We start from the raw sequence: 12,356 nt of genomic DNA, 5'->3' as shown, positions 1-12,356 counted from the left end.
AGTGCTGCTTCATATGTTTGTGGAAACTTATACATTTTATTGAGTATTGTTTGTTGAATAGAAAGTTCATAAACAGCATTTATTTGAAGCAGAAATATTTTTGTAATATAAATGTCTTTAATCAAACTTTTGATTAATTTAACATGTCCTTGCCGAATAAAAGTATACATTTATTTTTAAAAAATAATTCTGAACCCAAACTTTTGAGTGGTCGTGACACTTTAAAATAAAATGATTCCTAAAAAAAAATTAAATGCCGAATATTTTGTAATGCGTTAAAAAAACCCATCTGTTAACATTACAAAAACTTGTACTATTTATTTGTCAATTTGAAAAGAGATTTATATTGATTTGTGATCTATACACTGTAAAAAAAAATTATTGTTGGTTTAACTTAAGTAAAAAGTAAGTAACCTAGTTGCCTTAAAATTTTGAGTTCATTGAAATTAAAAAAATTGAGTTAATACAATGAAGGAAATTGGTTTAATAAATAGAAACTCAAAATATTATTGTATCTGAGGCACATAAATTAAAAAAATGTTGTGATAAATCATGAAAATAGCACAATTTGGCATGCTTCGCTGCATTATTACAAATAAAACACAATTACGCAATATGCTTATATCTTTTAATAATATTTGAATAAAGGGCGATGTCGATTCTCAAATGTTCATTGTATTAACTCAAATTTTAAATTTCAATGAACTCAAAATTTTAAGGCAACCAGTTACTTTTTAAATCTTTTTTTTACAGTGTATGTATGAATTGACTATTGATTTCTTTAAGTGGCACCTGTCGTCTTCCATTCATGCTTTTCTTGAGCAAGCACTTACAAAGTTTGAGAATCCATCAACCAAGGATCAATGAGCCAAATGTGTGTAGCGGGTTAAGGCACACAGAGGCAGCTCATGGGACTGCAGTGACCAGAGAGAGAGAGAGAGAGAGAGGGACAGTGAGCAGGGTTGTGATGACAGCAGCTGATCCTGTCTGAATCCTCTTGGCTCGCGCCCTGTCGGTGCCCGCTGTACCCACGCTGGCAGCAGAGCAGGCTGGTGGCTGCGGGCAACTCCTGCCAACTCGCAGCCTATTGAGAGGCAGTCTGACGGACACAAATGCGAACGACAGACTTGCTGCATCAACAGCAATCAACGGCCAACCCATTTCTGCTGCTGTGGACGGAATTAAACCATAAATACCCCCCAGGTCCCCTCCACTCGCCCGGCACACCCTCACCTCCACACACACTCACACACTCTCTCATACACACCCCCACACACACACACACACACACACTCTCACGCTGAGAGAGAGTGGAAGGGGTGAGAAGAACTGCTGAAGGTGACAGACAGGAGAAACAGGTAAAGATGCATCTTACTTTTCTTATCAATTATTGACATAAAATCTGTTTTAGTTTTTTTAGTCTAATGAATTGCTCTATAATTGAATATAGAAATTGGTTTAAAAAAAAGAGGACGGGAAATTCTTTTCAGAAAGCGTGATCCATAGATTTTTCTCTTATCAGAAATAGAGACGTGATCTTTTTTTTTTTGGTCTTTATTTTCAACACTAGATATATAGTTTCATAGTTTAAAACCTCATTACAAGCATTATGCATCTTTCTTCAAAATAAATGGCACTTGTTTTTTATGGTTTATCATCTTTTGATGTTTTGTTTTGTTTCGTTTCGCCTGGCCAAGAACTCTTGTGCAAACATCTGTGCAATGACCATAATTATCTGTTTAATTGTTTCTTTTGGATGTAAATTGCTGCTTGAGGGAAATGTTTACCTATTTAATGTAAATATGAATTATGTTTTATAAAAATTAATGTTCATATCAATTATAATTGACATTAATAGCATGCTTACGCGTCTTTCTTCAAAATAAATGCCACCTAATTCAATATTTTGTTTTGATATTCTGCAATGCCATTCAGGTTTTTATAAGTGTCTTAACTAGCTGCCCACTATAGATCAAATCTCATAACTTTGGTTTGATTTACTTGCTGTTCTCATATATTCAGTGCTCATTCGTATGCATTTATTGAGAACGGCTCTTTTCCGTGTGTTTGTGTGTTTGACAGGCGGAGAGATGTCGGATCAGCAGGGAGTCCCAGATCTGCAAGTCGCTGGGAAGAGCCAAGGAGGAGCGGGAGCAGTTTACAAGGTCCAAATATGCATATTTATACAGTTATTATTCACAGAGGAAAGAGAAATTTTTTTTTTTTTTTGCTCAGAAATTGCTCTTTTATATCTTATGAGACTTCATGGATTCTCAGTTAGTATTATTTATCAACTTCAAACGCATAAATAAACAACAATAGAGTCAATAGCTGACACATTACTGAGCTATAAATGAATGTGTCTTGCATCATTTGAACAATTTGAGTTCATGTTGAGATCTCTAACTTTTGATTGAACACAGTTGGAGACATTATTGAGATCTCTTCTGACATGCTAAAGGAGACTCAAGCAAATGTCTCCATTTGGTCTATATTTAATCTCATTGCTGCCTTGGAGAGACAGTTGAGATGTTAGGAAGATCTTCCCTGTGATGATGCAAATATTTCAGATATGATCAGATTCGTGATCTTTTGCTCATACTCTACATTTTTTAACTGAGGCAAAAAAAAAAGGCTTTCATGAAACAAGAGAGGACCTCATTATTGAAATGAGTGTGATAATTAGCATAAATGGTATTACACGTAAATGCTGAAACCCAAACAGTTTATGACTTAAAATGTATTGAATTGTCTTAACAGGTCTCACTGTATGAATTTGAGAACTTCCAAGGAAAAAAGGTCGAGCTGTCAGCAGAATGCAAGGACTTGATTGAGAAGAAATTGGAAAAAGTTGGATCAATCATAGTTGAGTCTTGCCCGTGAGTACATGTTCTCTTTTGTCTGGCTGGGCGAAGTTTTGCTACAACCCTAATCAAACCTGAACCCGTTAATTAAGGGCTGTGTCCAAAATCGCCCCCTAACCTTAAATAGGGCACTGTTTGAGGAGACAGCCATTTGTAGTGGTGTCTGAAACCATAGTGGACATTATTGAGTGCACTCATTCAATCCCACAATGCATTGCAATAACGAGTGTACAGCCAATTTACACTCAATGTCTAGAGAATACCCATAATGCACTGTGAGAGTTGCATGCCAAATTAATTCCTGTGTCTGACCAGAAGATGGCGCCCACAGCTGAATCATCAATCCATCCATTTCCCAAACCGCTGGTCCAAATTGTCTACAGCGTAATATCATGGGTATAAATTACTTTTTATTGATTATTAAATCGTTTAATTGACAGAGTTCAAGATAAATCTTTTCAGTACTACTGGAGCTGCCAGTTTGCTAAGTTTCACATGATTATTAAAAACCAAGCTCAGGGCCCTATCACACACCCAGTGCAATGTGGCACCAGGCGCAACACAAGTGTTTTTTGCTAGTTTCAGCCCGACACAGTTATTATTTCCACATCCAGCGCCACATTGTTTAAATAGCAAATGCACTCGTGCCAATCTGTTCGCCCATGGGTGTGCTGGTCTGAAAACCAGGTGTGTTCAGGTGCATTGTTGGCGCGTTGCTATTTTTAAGAACTGACAACGACTGCGCCATTGACCAACAAAAACCTGCTCTAAAGTCAGTTTTTTTTGTGTTTTTTAAAGGGTGTGTTTGTAATATGAGCCAATAGGCGGGTGCACAACGCACGTACACTCTGCTTATTACACACACAGTAATGACAAATGAGGGTGTCTATATTCCGCCCTGTAAATAGCGAATCCGCCATGGTGCGAGCACGACTGGCTTTTAAAGGGAATGGGAGATGAGACTCGCACGTTACGCCCAAAACACACCCACAACTCATTGTCAAAATAATCCACAAAAAAGTAGATATATTTTATTTGTTAACTTCAGGGTTATTAGTGTTAACTAAAACTACAATTTAAATTAAAAACTTTCATTACTTGAAATAAAATAAAATATTTAAAAAAACGTAATTTTTTTAAGCCAGTTTCCAATACAATATTGCTCATTTTTGTTTGTTACTACTAAAATAAAGTACTAAATAACTAACTACATTACAAAAAATAATGTTCTTCCTCAGTATTTTTGTTGTTTTCAAGTATGAATATCTAAACATTCTTAAATATCGCAAAAAAGTTGTTACGCTTGCACGAGGTGGTTTTTCAGGTAATTCGAAAAAGGACATTTTCGCTAAACTGCAATGGAAACAGTTTTTTCGCATTTACAGGTCACCTGGCGTACGTAAAAATCGATCATTCTTTACAGATGGCGCTGTGTGTTTGGACAGAAGACGAGACAGAGTTCTGTATTAAACTCATAAAAGACAATAGAATTACAGGAATACTGGATTCTAGACAACAAAGAAATGCCACAAAATGATCATGAAGACCTTGAAGCAGATATGAGGGAGAAACACACACACACACACACACACACACCTCATACGCTCAAGTATAAGGGCTCTCCTTGCCATTAATGCTTGGATAACACACCGACGTCTCCTTCCATTTAAAAATAATGGCTAGTGCGGTGGATGGGATATACATAAACCGACTAACATATGTGGCATCATTTTTGGAATGATTTATTGCGAGAGGAAAAAAACAAGTTTTAGTCGCATAACATTGGTTAATGGAAACGCCGTCATTTTGCAATAGTTTTTTATCGACATTTAGAAAATATCGCAAAAGTTTTGCGCAAATCTGTAATGGAAACACGGCTAATGATAGGCGACGCACGGACACGGTCTGTGTCCTGGTTAAAATTAGCCTGACGTGGTCATACTCAGATTCTAGTCAGAATATGAGTCTGATTCTGCTCCATTGGGCTGTGATTATGGGATGTCTTTCAACCCAACCAGGAAAGAAAATGCCTCTGCACTCAATTGGATAGACCTACAACCAATCAGAGCAGCGGAGCGACGCATAGTTGTCAACAGAACTCAACTGCACACACGCTGGAAGAAGTAGAAGAAGAAGATGAGTGTAAACGATCTTTGCCGGTGTTGTAAAAAGAATTTAAGGATACACGGAGTACTTACCAACACGATCATTTTTAAGAGAAATAGTAAAGGTAAATGCATATATGAACTAGTTCTCTGTTTAGTAAACAAATTCAACCCAAGCGCTCTTTGGTGACGGGGATGATGACGTTACTGTTGATCATCTGTCCATCATCGTATAAAGCCCGCCCTGACAATTTGATTGGTCCGAACAGCTCTGGTTCGAGCATAGTTGCTCCACAACGGATCAAGTCCAGACCGAACTTCCCGACCTCAAATGTTGTGGGCGGGGCTTAGTTCGGCTGGCATCCAGACTAGGTTAAAATTGCTTATTTCTCTGGATTTAAACATTCTTGGAAACATTTGGGATACTGTAAGTACACAAGTCAACAACATATATAACACTGTTCTGGTGGTTTTTGGATATCTTAATCCGAAAATCTTACATATTGTGCCTTTAACTAAAATTCAAATGAAAGCAGAAAATATAAAAATAAAATCTGATTTAAAATATTAACAAAAAACTATAGTAGTATATATAAATGATATTAAAATAACCCTGGTTTACTTGCATGTCATGTGATCAGCGAATTTAACTTTAAACTTAACTTAAAATCTCAGGGATACTTCTAGTATATATTTGAGGTCAAAAAGGTTTGACTGACAAAAAAAGTCTGTGAATCCCTGCTTTAATCAAAAGGAATCGTCCATTTATCCATTATGTTTGTGAATGTGTTCTTGTCACAGATGGGTCGCCTATGAGCAGAAAGGCTTTTTGGGAGAGCAGTTTGTTTTGGAGAAAGGCGAATATCCTCGCTGGACCACCTGGACCAACAGCCAGAGGAATAACTGCCTCCTGTCCATCAGACCCCTGAAAGTGGTGAGAGACACATTCACACCACACACGCTCCTAAAGATCGAAGCTACCCTCACGGTCCATTGAGTCTTGTGTTTATGGTCCATTACCAGGACGGCGCCGACCACAAACTACATCTGTTCGAGAACAGCAGCTTTGCCGGCCGAAAGATGGAAATCGTGGATGATGACATTCCCAGCTTGTGGGTCCATGGCTTCCAGGACCGCGTGGCCAGTGCGAAAGCCATCAGTGGAACGTGAGTTGTTATCCAACCCTTCATTTTTCAGGATGGTCTTGATCTTTGATTTTTTTGGGTCCGTAAGATTCATTTTGTATTCAGTCAGTTAAAACTTTTATTCAGTAAGGATGCATTAGATCAAAATTGGCAGTAAAGACGTTTATAATGTAAATAAATGCTGTTCTTTTGAACTTTTTAATCATCAAATAATCCTGAAATGTATCATTGTTTCACAAAAAATATTACGCAGCTTTTCAACATTGATAATAATCAGAAATGTTTCTTGAGCATCAAATCAGCATATCAGATTTCTGAAGGATCATGATGCTGAAACTGCAGCTTTGCATCACAGGAATAAATTACATTTTTAATTGTATTACAATAGAAAACGGATATTTTAAATCGCAATAGTATTTCACAATTGTATTGTATTTTTGATCAAATAAATGCAGCCTTGGTGAGCAGAAGAGCGAAAACCTCCCCTAATCTTTTGAACGGTAGTGTACATAGGGAATACATTTGATCAGTTCTTGCTTTTCGTGAAAACTGAACACATGACCTTGCCGTTCTTAGCGCTATGTTTGACCTCTATTGTTTGACCCACAGGAAGGCTGAGGTTGTGACCTTTCTAAAATCTAGCACACAGTAATTTAACATTTATCCAATAAAGAGCAATAATAACAAATAACTATAGATTTTCTCTTTTTTTTACATTTTATGTTTGTTTTGGATCATAGGTGTACAGTCATATAACATATTTCAATTTACATATAGTGCTCGATGCAATCATAAAATGTCTTTACACTAAAGCTGGGACTCCCTGCTTACACTTTAAATTGTATTCCAGAGTTCTTAAGTTGTTTCAAAGTATAACCTTTTTTCCTTTTTGCAAAAAAAAAAAAACTACTTTCTAGTACTTATCTACAGTGCGTCCTGATTTTCTGATCATATTTTGGTTTCCAGGCACAGTTTACCAATTCCGAACCACATTAATCTTAATAACTATACTATTAATTGTGTATTTAATCATTTATAAGTGATGTAGAATTGTTCATGAAGGCTGGAAATGAAAAACACCTCATATTCAGGTGTGCACAATTATTAGGCACATTTTCTTTTACAGATAAAATGAGCCATAAAAGAGATTTAACTTTTAACCCGCGAGGAGGATACAATACTAATGCAATACTAGACATTGCGGTTAAGGCATAACCATTGGACAGTGAAATGCTCATTGGGTCAGCAGGGTCAGACAAAAACAGGTGGCGGAGAAAAGACACGATAACTGCAAAAGAATTAAGGTGAAGAATTAAGTGTGAAACCATCAGGAACCCTTTAGTCTCCAGCGCCACCAGCTGCGAGTCTCCAGAAGTGCAAGGTGTCAGGATCTCAGAGACTTAAGTTAGGTAAAGAATCCTAAAAAAATGACCCCCATTTAATAAGAGTCACAAGCTGAAGTGTTGTGAATACAGAAGACTGTTTTGTTATAGGCACTAAGAGCAAATAGCGATAGATGCTATTTACATCAAGTGTAAATAGCAACTAGATTCTATTTACGCCATGTGAAAATAACATATTTTCTTAGCGATAGATGATATTTACACTAAGTGCAAATAGCTGTAGATGCTATTTACAAAGTGAAATAGCATATTAAATGAAAAAGGGACATATTCTATTTAGACCATGTAAAAGTAGCAGTTCTATGCAATATGTGTTAATAGTAATTACATGTAATTTATACTTTATTTTGACAGATACATACTATTTGCTTCTCAGTATTGTTGTACATTAGCAGGATGCAATAATAACAGAGTGTAAATTATTATATTTATTAAAATTATTAAATAGATGCCGCCTTAAAGGGATAGTTCACCCAAAAATGAAAATTCTGTCATCATTTACTCACCCTCAAGTTGTTCCAAACCTGTATGAGTTTCTTTGTTCTGCTGAACACAAAAGAAGATATTTAGAAGAATGTTTGTAACAAAGCAGAGAGAGCAACCATTGACTACCATAGTAGGGGGGAAAAATGCTATGGTAGTCAATGGTTGCTCTCTCTGCTTGGTTACAAACATTCTTCTAAATATCTTCTTTTGTGTTCAGCAGAACAAAGAAACTCATACAGGTTTGGAACAACTTGAAGGTGAGTAAATGATGACAGAATTTCCATTTTTGGGTGAACTATACCTTTAATGGGACAATAAAAGCCCTCCTTATACTGACCCCTAACCCTACCCAATAAATGATTTTATTATTATTAAACATTTCGTCAGGCACTTTATTTCCATTTTTAGAACGTTTTCTTAATTTTTATTGAAAGTAAATGCCTTTTCGATGTAATTTGTAATTGGAAAAAGGAGAAGAGCGAGCTCGGCAAAAGGCGGATTCGAACCCGGGTCGATCGCGTCAAAACCAAGATCCTTAAGCCTTATGCTTTACTGACTACACCACTGAAAACGTTGAAATACAAGCGTCTTTTTTCTTTTAAAATCTTGTTCGGCCCAACTAGGCATTGTTAGGCGGAGCTAGTGCGAATAGCACTTGCCAACAAGACACGTTATTTGCACTTGGTGTAAATAGACACTCCGTTTTTGTCAGGCTTTATGGACAGATAGGTTGAGAGTGACTCTTGAAGGACCAGAACCACATCCTCTTGTACCACTGTTTGAAGAATTCATCTTCCAGAATCTGGCAGTAAGTTTTGGGAGTTCATTTTTAGTCCATCTCTTATCCTGAAGTCCGTTTTGCAGAGACGGCCAAAAAATGAACTCCCAAAACGTACTGCCAGATTCTGCAAGATGAATCCTACAAGATGAATCCTACAAGAGGATGTGGTGCTGGTCCTTCCATCATAAAACGAATTCTGTTGATTTTGTTTTTAAATATCTTGTTTCACATGACATTTGAGTGGCTCAGGTATGACGTCAAAACCCGGAAAGACTAATTCACCACTGGTTTCCTCGAGATTTTCCTGTGGGGTTTTATAATGGGTGTTTTTTTTTTTTTTAATTTATGAGCAAAATAAGGTCTATTAAAAACATAAGTAAACGATACTTGTACGTTTTGTTCTACAATGTAAATTGCACACACTCACACCCCAAACGTTCTTATCTAGTTACTCATTAGAAACATATGGGTTTAAAAAAAAAATAAACATACCAGTTTCCTAATTCATGTTTTCGAAATAGGTGTGTGTCATTTATGTTGTAGAACAAAACGTACAAGTTATATCAAGACCTTATTTTACTCATAAATTGAAATACCCCGTTATAAAACCCCATATGAAAATTAGTGGCAAATTAGTCTTTCTTCCAGGTTTTATTGTCGTCCCTGCACCACTGGATTGGATTGAAATACTGTTTTACATATGCTGACTTTTAGTCAGACAAGTAAATCTACAAGTAATCCCTTTTTTCCATCTTTATTTTTATTCATGTAGAGATTTAATGCATTACTTAAAAGTTTATCAATTTTAAATGCACTTATAAAAAGGTTCTTTATTGGCATCAGTGGTTTCAAAAAGAGCCTTTAAAGTCCCTCTGTAATTGTATCCCTTAACTGCTTGACTACATTATCAAACAGCTAATAATGTGTTGCTAATGTTACACAAACCATGTTCCCGTTTGCCATCTCAGTCTGCCTTCAGTATCAGTCAGTATCCTTAGAAACGCTTTGAACATCAGTGGAGAAAGGCTTATAGTTCATCATAATATACATCATATACATAATTAACCTGCAATATTGCTAAATGTACCTGAATTTTCATATCAACAGAAAGAGAAAGATACAGATAACCTGGCTTCTCTTGAGACTCCCCTGCTTTAGAGCGGTCGGGGTTAATGATATGCTAAAACCCGCCCACACAATGACGTGAAGGTAGTTTGTGACGTCAGAAAACCAATGATTTCAAACCGTCTTTAGTTCACGGCAGTTTTAAGGATATAATACTCAGCAATGGTGTTGACATATGAATTTGCACATGGTTTGTCATAAAGCATATTAAAAACACCACATAAAAAAAAATGTTTATGTCTTTAACATTCACGGAATCCAGGGCTGGACTGGGGCTAAAATTCGGCCCTGGACAAACCCAGCCCATGAGTTCCCCCGTGAATGTTTTTGCTGGGGTTAGGGCCTTAAATTTGAGTAAATAAATAAAACCAGGACAGGGACAAATAATCATGGATATTATTGAATTTACTGCAAATGCAGTTAACAAATTGAATATTGCACTTTTGTCACACAGAAATGCACTTGACAGTAAAGAACTGATTTTGAGCTAGGATGCATTAAAGTGAATTTACTGCTATTCAATTCTGTCATTTACTCACCCTCAAGTTGTTCCAAACCTTTTGAATTAGGAGTGAAACACAAAAGAAGATATTTTAAAGAAAACCATTTTGGTTTGACTACCATTGAGTACTGTATGTAAAAAAATAACAAAAAGACTCAAATGATTTTCTTATATGTTACACAGTAAGAAATTCATTCAGTTTTGTAATGACATTAGAGTGAGCAAATGATCACATTTTAGGTTGAACACCTAATTTATGTAAGACACTGATATCCATCTTTCATGAGGCTCTCATTGAAATAACCTGTAATTAAATTTCATTAGATCTATTAAAAAATGGATAAAACATTTAAAGAGAAAAAAGTTGTGTCCTTAATGAATGGGATCCAGGCTTTAAAGCTGTTTTGTTGAATTATCCTTTCATTACCCTAATGAAATTGTATTTATAGTTTAACTGTAGTTTCATTTAACTGTAAGATCGTGGTAGTCACAGGTAAAACCATGCTCCTCATTACCATTGGCCTCTAAAATAAATCAATAATAATAAACTATTGAATTTGTAAACACGCTCTATAAAAGTGATTTATATTCTGCAATATTTAATGTAAGTAATAATAGCAACATTTTTAATAAATATATTTCTGCCAAAACGCCATATTTCTTCACTGTAGCTGCCAGGTAGATTATTATAAAGGTGTGGTGGTGCTAGATTGACAAGTTTGTAGTTGTGTGTACTGGCGTTTTCCAATTTACCTCGTCATGTATTTACATGGTCGTGGCTGTTTTCAGCTGATTCACCACAGAACCTGTAATGTTCCCATATCACACGACTGTATAAAACCAAATTTCGGAGTCAAAGTGCCGTTCATCACTTCATAGAGCAGCAGAAACGCTGTGTGGATATTCGCTTTTGGAAGTTTCCCATGCACTCAAAAAAACAGCGCCTAATATGGACATGGGGAGGTCTCTCTCGCTTTGACCTGTCTATTCTGAACACAAACCAATGGGCCGCTGTCCCTGCATGATGGGCCAGTCCGTGGCAAAAAAATATATAAATAACCCTGTAGGGTATCAAAATGGCCGGTATGCAGGCCCTGATGGAATCTGTCCAATGCACAAAAGGTTCTTTAAAAGTTTCTTTAGATTATTCAAATGGTCTTCACACTAAGAAAAAAAGTGTTAATTTTAAGAACTGTTGACTGAAAGGTTCTTTGGGGAACCAAAAATGGTTCTTCCATGCCATCACTGTGCAAAAGCTTTATTTTTAAGAGTTTATTTCCTTTGAGATCCTTTTAATTGCTATCGTGACCTTTTTCTGGCACTGCACTGAAGACTGGGTCGGCAGGGCGGATCCCAGATTGGTTTGCAGTCTCAAGTATCACTCCGATCTGTTTTCTCAGGTGGGTGGGCTACATGTACCCTGGCTACCGCGGCCGGCAGTTTGTGTTTGAACATGGTGACTACAAACACTGGAACGAATGGGGAGCCACAGAACCACAGCTGCAGTCCATCCGACGTGTACGCGACATGCAGTGGCACAAACGGGGCTGCTTCCCCGTCCCCGTCCCCGACCCGGCTCCCAAACCCAATCCCAAACCCAGTCCCAACCCCAATCCAAACCCCAATCCAAACCCCAATCCTGCACCCAATCCAGCCCCCAATCCCGCTCCCCCTGCCCCATCCGCCACGGCTGCCAGCAGCTGAAGGAGGGCGGCCCGCCCCTTCACCGATGACCTCTGCCCTGCACCTGCTCAGAGGGCCGCGAAGAAAGCGCGAAAGCAAAAGTGACTGCCTTGCCTCTTGTGTGTCTGTCATTGGAAATAAAGGCCTCGGCCCCATGGTTTGATCTCTGACCTTTGGCTCGTGTCTGCTGCTTTTATTTGCTCTGCTAGACTGATAATACACTACTGTTCAAAAGTAGATTTTTTTTTAAAGAATTCTCTTC

At 37.3% G+C, this 12,356-nt stretch overlaps 1 protein-coding gene across 1 annotated transcript; it reads left to right on the top strand.

The window, feature by feature from the left end:
• Positions 1–2,090: 2,090 nt before the first annotated feature.
• crybb3 (crystallin, beta B3) lies at positions 2,091–12,115 on the top strand (the record flags this gene model as incomplete). Its single annotated transcript, XM_079815905.1, has 5 exons — positions 2,091–2,165; positions 2,761–2,879; positions 5,771–5,903; positions 5,993–6,135; positions 11,812–12,115. 5 exons carry the CDS (start codon positions 2,091–2,093, stop codon positions 12,113–12,115), a joined length of 774 nt encoding a protein of 257 aa, XP_079672031.1.
• Between the last annotated feature and the right edge of the window lie 241 nt (positions 12,116–12,356).

This window comes from Gobio gobio, assembly GCF_949357685.1.
Source record: "Gobio gobio genome assembly, chromosome: 4".
Classification (NCBI taxonomy): domain Eukaryota; kingdom Metazoa; phylum Chordata; class Actinopteri; order Cypriniformes; family Gobionidae; genus Gobio; species Gobio gobio.
Note: the sequence above shows the minus strand (reverse complement) of the source record. Positions and strands in the feature narration are given on the sequence as shown.